At 33.3% G+C, this 7,824-nt stretch overlaps 2 protein-coding genes across 2 annotated transcripts; one reads left to right on the forward strand and one right to left on the reverse strand.

Annotated features, from left to right (window-relative positions):
* Positions 1-597: 597 nt before the first annotated feature.
* HELRODRAFT_73944 (hypothetical protein) lies at positions 598-996 on the forward strand (the record flags this gene model as incomplete). The annotated part of the gene is made up of 1 exon (XM_009014160.1): positions 598-996. The coding sequence occupies one exon, from the start codon at positions 598-600 to the stop codon at positions 994-996; it is 399 nt and encodes a 132-aa protein (XP_009012408.1).
* Positions 997-2,726: 1,730 nt separating this feature from the next.
* Positions 2,727-7,772, reverse strand: HELRODRAFT_168280 (hypothetical protein; the record flags this gene model as incomplete). Its single annotated transcript, XM_009014161.1, has 5 exons — positions 2,727-2,834; positions 2,995-3,176; positions 4,371-4,464; positions 4,788-4,921; positions 7,652-7,772. 5 exons carry the CDS (start codon positions 7,770-7,772, stop codon positions 2,727-2,729), a joined length of 639 nt encoding a protein of 212 aa, XP_009012409.1.
* Positions 7,773-7,824: the final 52 nt, after the last annotated feature.

A 7,824-nucleotide genomic window follows, 5' to 3' on the forward strand; every position in this document is an offset into this window, starting at 1 on the left:
AGAAGAGAAAATTCGTTGAGAAAAAAGTCTCGTGAACCTACTAAAGGCTCAAAAGTAAAACGACATCGATCAAACTTATCTGCCGAAGAATATTTAATAAAAATGCGACGGGCGCAATTGTTGGTCAATTCTGCTTCATACTTTTGTCAGTCTAATAGTGACAATCGTCTAATATTGAATCCCTCAGAGAACAAAAGGTACTTGAATATGCCTGCTGTAGACCCATTAATTCCATCTATTTCACATGAATCTATGTTCAACTTTAAACCTTTTAATCAACAGAAGCAAAACTTATTGCAACAACCAATGTTCAACCAGAACCTTCTAACACTCAAACGACCGTCGTCGGTAATAGGAATGAAATCATTACAAGACCTTAGAAACCACAGGGATGATCAGCATGCTCTTCATAACAGCAACGATACAAACGAGACCAGCAAACAAAATTTATCTTCAGCCGTTTCGTACATAGCGTTGCAGCCATCAGCCAACCAGTTAACCAATCCAAATGGGAAGTTATCGAACGAAAACAGCTTACAACTTGAAAATCATTCAAATGTAAGTCCTGCAGATATCTTCATAGGCGATGATCCTTTGATGGACTTGGAGAAGGATGATTTAGATGACGACGACTTGGATGAACTAGGGCAGGAACATAAAGTGACCGTCCCAATTTACGTTTGCCTCATTATCATTGCTGGGTATATATCAGGGGGAGCAATGTTATTTCAAATTTGGGAAGAGTGGGATTACGTGGCTAGCTCATACTTTTGCTTCATCACTTTGAGTACTATAGGATTTGGAGACATAGTTCCAGGAACATACATGAACAGCTGGGACTCCCATGAAAAGCTAGTTCTTTGTACACTGTGGTTGGCATTTGGTCTTTCCCTGCTGGCTATGTGTTTCAACTTGATGCAAGAAGGTGTTAAAGAAAAGTGCAGATTAATAGGACAAAAGTTAGGACTCTTAAAAAGTGAAAATGGTTCTATGTAATGCAAATAAACCTTTCGAAAAAGTTAATAACGTCTGCATTCGGTCATCCATTCGATAGAGATAAAGTTAGTCTAGTATTTGAAAACAAATAAAAAAGTATGGCCTGGCTATGTAAAAAACTTTTATGCATATGTCAACTTGTATTTTTAAACACACAATTTTTCAAAGGTTTCAATAATTGGACAAGATAGTTTAATCTATATCAAGATATTTTTAAAAATTAAAACAAAAGTCCTAACCAAGAATCTTTATTGATGATGTACCTTTAATAATAAAATATCTTGAAAATCAGATTGTGAATAGTAAATGTCTAAACATTTTTGTCACTAGGATCTTGTTACCCAAACAACATAAGAGCTAGGTAAGCTGGGCTGTTCGATCGTATTCCAGTTGTGGCATGTTTTTACATATAAAGTTAATATCCATGAACTATGTGTTATAGCGGAAACATTTGTACAGTAAATTTTTCAAATAATTTTAAGATATCAAATCTGTGAATTCCTGCAAAGTGCAACTACAAGTCCATCTCATCATCACAACTAGTACTTGAATTTCAAATTGATTATTTTAAGCCAACAATTTGTAACATTTGTAATTTTATTATTGTACAAAAAAATTGAAATAAAATATTTTGTTCAACATTATTAAACCAAACATTGAAACAAATAAAGCAGTTACATAAAACAAAAAAAGTATATGGAAACAAAATGAAGGTTAACTTAAGCGTAAATTAGAATAGAGAGCAAAAGATTTCTACAAAAGTTTATTAAAAATTAATAACTGAAATCATAAAGAAAGATACAAGACCTATAGAAAACATAACAGCAGCCATCACTTCAGATCAGCTAATAAATTAGGCTAGATAGACTTGAAAAAAATTTAAATTTATCTTTTAACAGACGGCATGGTATAAAGAAAATAGATAAGAACAAACGCCATGAAATCATCAACTCTTCAAAAACATGTTTAAACATAAGATATTGTGTCACTTGCCGAAATATAGCATCAGCAAAAGATTACAGCTCTGTGAAAATAAGAAAATTTTAAATAACAAAATTCGACAATTGCAAGCAACAAACTAGCCTAGCAACATCTTGAAAAACAAACGCTTGTAACATCAAAAATGATCAACGGTCTCGATTGCGAAAGTGTTCAATTCAGTTTCAGAGTAACTACATAGTGTTTGAAAATTGTCTCTTAAAATTGATTTTTTGATTTTTAAAATGCCATTTTTCGTTAATAAGTTAGAGTTTGATCAATCGCCACTCTAGGAATGTTTGTAAAATTTGCAAAGAACCTACTTGCAAATGTAAAGTATAAATAAAAATTCAAAACTGCAGGCAAAATAAACAGCAGCAGAAATAAGAAGCACAACTGAGAAAAATTTCAAATGATTTTAGGCTTCATAATCTTCATTTGCATCGTGTTGGTGATCAGTAGCTGTGAGTATTAGTTAATTTGAGTAAACAAAATGAAAAAAACCTGAGTTCATAATCATGCAAAAACAGAATCAAACCATGCAAAATGGATTTAGGAGGTCAAATTGTTGCCAAGAAAGATAGATATATGTAGATAAATAAATAGAAACACGCATTACGAGGATTATATTGAAAGGAAAATGTCATTACAATATAATCACACGTCAACTAACGTAAAAACGACTAAAACTAAAACAAATACGTTTAAACATTAACAACAAGTTAGAAATAAATAACAAACAGAAGTTAAGATCAACACTGGCTCCAGACACCGTGCCTGCCAATGAGATGTTGGAGTGAGTGAAGGGCTGAGTGGATCTGACTGTCTTCGTACATCTTCACCATCACTGATGCGTAATCCTTAAAATAATTAACATTTTGTTGAAATGAAATATAAATTAGGTTGACAGGAAATAACAAATTTCATTGCAATAATCACCCTCAATAATCAACCTGGAACTTTTGACAACAGAGATGTCGGTATGAACAGCATGAAAGATAACTTAAGTCTCATTGTTACCTTGAAAAATTTTGATCTTCTTCGTGAATGAATTTCATATGCAATGGTGGTTGGATGGCTTTCGTGATCAGACGTTTGCTCTAGATCAATTGAAACTCTTGACTTGAGTACATCATCACATATGTAGCTTATATGTTGTGGTGGGTCGTACATCAATATCGTGCACTTGTACTCCGAGTAACCTGTCAACGTGCATAATCAAATTAATCTAGTTACAAACAACAACAACACACGTTTAGACGACATTTTCCCCGAGATCGGGGGTTGCCGTTTGGCTACCTATGATGAAACCGAAATACTTCTCGACGCCATCCACATCTGTCACTCGCCTCAGTATCACGCAACCCCGCTTTCACCCTGTCCTTCTTCACCTGCTCTCTCCATCCCAATCGCGGACGACCCCTTCCTACCACTCCTTCAACCTCGAACTCCAACGCTCGCCTAATCCCGACCCTTTCATCCCTTCTCAACACATGTCCATACCACCGCAATCTCGATCTCCTTATCAATGTCACAATGTCCTCATTCAGTCCCATCATTGACATCAGCTCTGTACCACTCCTATCCTTCACTTTAACCCCACACATCATCCTCACCATAGCTCTTTCAGTCCTCTGCAGTACACTTTCCTCCTCTCTCCTCAACACCCAAGTTTCACCACCATATACCATCGCTGCTCTCACACATGCTTTATATACCCTCCCTTTCATCTTCACTGACCATTTCTTTCCATACAATACTCCACTCAGTTCTCAACTTCTGTTGAGAGCTTTTTCACAGATGTTTATTAAATTTTCTAACTAGATTAATTTGATTAATCTAGTTAGAAAATTTAATAAGCATCTGTGAAAAAAGCTCTCAACAGAAGTCTTACATAAATTGGTAAACATATTGCAGATAGAAGTTCTAGAGTAACAAATAATAAATTACATGGCTACTTATGAAACCTAAATAAAATAATCCTCTAAAACCTATAAAATACTAATTAACAAATATTCAACTAAATAATTTCAAATCCTTTCGTAAGCAAAAAAATAATTCTAATTTGACTCAAATATTAAAAAGAAAATGAAAAAAACGAACAAAATGAGAATGATTGAAAAAAATATAAAAAGTAAATAAGATGATCTTATCTACGACGTCCAACACCCATTCATAACAAATATACAACACCGCTTATTAAAAAATTTAAATTTTAATCAACAATGAGTGCCACGATGAAAACCTCCAATGATCACCTATCAGCTTGCCATTATCAAATTATACAAACCATTTTTCATAAATTTTTACAATCAGTTATCAACTCTATTAAACCGCTTTAAGTTCATCAAAGAACAAGCAATAAAGCTAGTAAACCAATGTAAACATTCCCTAACCTAAAATTGGGATATTGGAAGTTTCAATGTAGTCTTTTCCTACTCCAATAGGATTGTCATCAACAGCCACAAAATCTGTCATGCTTCTTATGAACTGAATGCATCAAAATAATGATAAGCTACCAAAAAATTGTTTATAAAAGTAATCATTGTCTCTAAATTTAAACTAAATTGATGAGAGATGAAAAAATACTTAAATCAGAAATTGAGTTAGTTAGTTAGTTGACTGTAAATTATAAGTAGAAACAATATTAACCAAATCTGTTTTACAACATTACTTACATTACAATTACAATTTAAAGGATGAATTAATATAAAATTAATTTTTGAGACACCAACATATCTCCAGCACGTTAAGTTGGAAACAATTTTGAAAGTGGCTGTAATGTTTGTTGGCAGACGTGCTTGCTTGTTTACCAGATTGACATCATCAACTTCTTCAATGTTGATTGTGGCAAGGAAGATTAAGAGTGCCACGAAAACAGACACTTTCAGCACAAAATCCAGCCTTGCTTGCTGAAACTCATTTTCAAGTTGATGTATAATGTTGTCTGCATTATTAATTATTTCATAAAAAATTACAAACTCTAAATCTAAATAAACAGAAACAAGATTGGTATAATATAAATATAAATGAATAATCTATTATTTTGTGCATATTTTATTTTAAGAATCCGGTTGGACAAATGAATAGAAAAAAAACATGGAGCAAAACCTTAAAAAGTTAAAACAGAATAAATTATTTTAGAAAAATATTATAAATTAGCCATTTTGGCATTTTTAGCTGTTTAAATTTAAATTGTAGTACTATTAATAATTAATTAAATTTATTTATTGTTAATCCAAATTAAAAAGTTAAAAAGTAAAAAATTAAATAAATACCCATATTTTATTTTTTTCAATGTGGAATTATTCTCAATCAGTTTTTCCTTCGGCTATTTTCGGGTTGATTTTTAGTAGACTCATCTTACGTTGGTATGGATATGAAATTATGAACGGGCTATCTATGACTGGTGATTAAGAATTTGATGACAGCCTACAATTAACCCTTTTTTTGAATATGAAATTATGAACGGGCTATCTATGACTGGTGATTAAGAATTTTCAAAAAAATGAAACTGGAGCAATGTCATTTTTCACATATTTTTGTTGGTCGTCATAGCGTCATCATTTATTATAAATAAAACGCGTTTATTTCACCCCGTTCCGTCTGATGGCAACCAACACAACATCGCAGCATCACCGCAACGAAGAAAGGTGACAGTTGAGATGGAAACAAAAACAACAGATCGATCGATTCCAGCACATATAACTAGAATTCCAGCTTATGTTCCCATCATGTAGATTAGGTATATATTTCCAGCATATACTTTTAATATAATTTTCAATAGTTTTATTCTTCCATTTCTTGCTGGCAGGAGCATTGACGCAACAGATGTGTGCCTAATATGGATTAATTGATCATAAGTTGGTGAGATTTGGTTGGAGCTAATTATTATAGGTATAATTATAGGTATTATAGGTATTATTATAGCTTTGATTGAGTTAATTAAGTTAGTTGAGATTTATTAAAAGTAGGTAAGTTAGGGCCTACGATGAGTTAATTGTTTATATTGGTTAGCTAGGCACATTGAAAATTGTCTTAAAAACCAGTATATCTGAATCAAACCGCCGAAATATTTTCTACTCGTTGTTTGCTAACTATTATTTCTAGTTTCTTTGAATATTTGTTACATGATATTATTTTTTACGTATTTTTTTCATTCATTCATTCGTTCGTTCGTTCGTTAATTCATTCATTCAATTAATCACGGTGACATACGTAAGTTTGTACGGAAGTTCAAAACTACTGGTTGTGATGTAAACATTAAAACGTTTTTCCTCGCGCTAGTTTTGTTCTCTCAGTGGCAGTGAATGCAAGCCTGGCTGAGATGCTTGTGCATCCGGCGTCGGCTTTGCTAGGTGTGACGACGGGTGTTACATAAGAACGCTACCGATACGTAAAACGGGGCGTCTGGACAAACTAACCGCTGATGGTGGCTGAGGTGTCCAGGAAGGTGGGGAATTTTTTTCGGACTTTATTCTTATTATTTTACTATTATTTCTTTTTTGCTTTTGAGATGCGTTATTCAACACAAATACTCTCACACACACATTACATTAAGTAACTATAGGTAAGTTAAGGAGAGGAATAATTTTAAATGTAGGTAGGATAGATAGAAAGCATGCAACATTAATGTAGTTGAATAGGTAGGCAGCGTAGTTTTACCTCTTTCTTCTACACTTTCTTGCACTTGCATTACACGCATCCGAGCATTAAATACAAATTCACAGATGAATACATACATTCGTTACATTGGTGTTGAACGTAATTTTATTTCCATAACACATCACATAAATTTATTATTTACTAAGGTTATGAGTAATTTAATTTCAAAGGTAGTTTATGGCAATAATTTAATGATAGAATCAATGTAAGTGTAGCAATAAGTAATTTCGTTATTAAGTTTTACATTATTATTATTAAGTTGGAGCCTAAGGCATTGTGTATGTGGTGGGGCGGGTGCTGAATAGCGAATGAATTGGGCTCTTGAGTTTTGTAGCTTCAGTTAAGCTAGGGCCAATTGTAGTGAATAGGTAAGTTAAGGGTGCGTTACAGTGGGACGGCTTTGGATTTAAGCATCATGTATATAGGTGATTAGGATGTTCAGCGGCGGAAAACCGGCGATCACTGTTCCGTCTTAAACATAAATCCTTCTAAATTTGAATTAATTTGTTTGAATAAATTTAAATACTCTATTACTATTCCTTCCATTATCTTACCGGATTATAAAACTCATGATGTTTCTTGCAAGTTTCGTAGTTTAGGCTTTATCTTTGAATCCGGTATGTTCCTTTCTTTTCAGATTAATAGTGTTGTTAGAGGTTCTTACTTTCATCTAGGTAGATGAAAAAAATTGCGTTTCTTGACGATCCTTCTCTTTGTTACTTCGTTAGTCTTATCTAAGATAGATTATTGTAACTCGCTCTACTGTGGTCTTCCTGATTCTACACTCAATCATTTAATTAAGTAAAGCTTTTAACTCTGCTGCTCGTCTAGTTGCTCCTGTCCCTTTCTTTTCTCATATATCTCCATATCTTGTTCTCTTGCACTGGCTACCTATAAAATATAGAATAATTTTTAAAGTTTGCACACTAATGTATAAGTCTCATATATTAGATATATTAATTGAACTTAAACGCCCCGGTTTACGACCTGCTTGTTCTCACTTCTTCTTAACTCGTGTTAAACGCTCTTGCTAAATCTGCATTTGCTTTTTCTGGTCCTTTTCTCTGGAACACTCTACCTTTTTCTCTGACTACTCCTCCATCACGAAGCTTACAGCGGATCTCAAGACCCATTTGTTGCAAAATTCATGAAAAGCGCTGTGAACATCGCGGAAATAGCGCTTAT

Source organism: Helobdella robusta (genome assembly GCF_000326865.2).
Source record: "Helobdella robusta unplaced genomic scaffold HELROscaffold_13, whole genome shotgun sequence".
Taxonomy (NCBI): Eukaryota; Metazoa; Annelida; class Clitellata; order Rhynchobdellida; family Glossiphoniidae; genus Helobdella; species Helobdella robusta.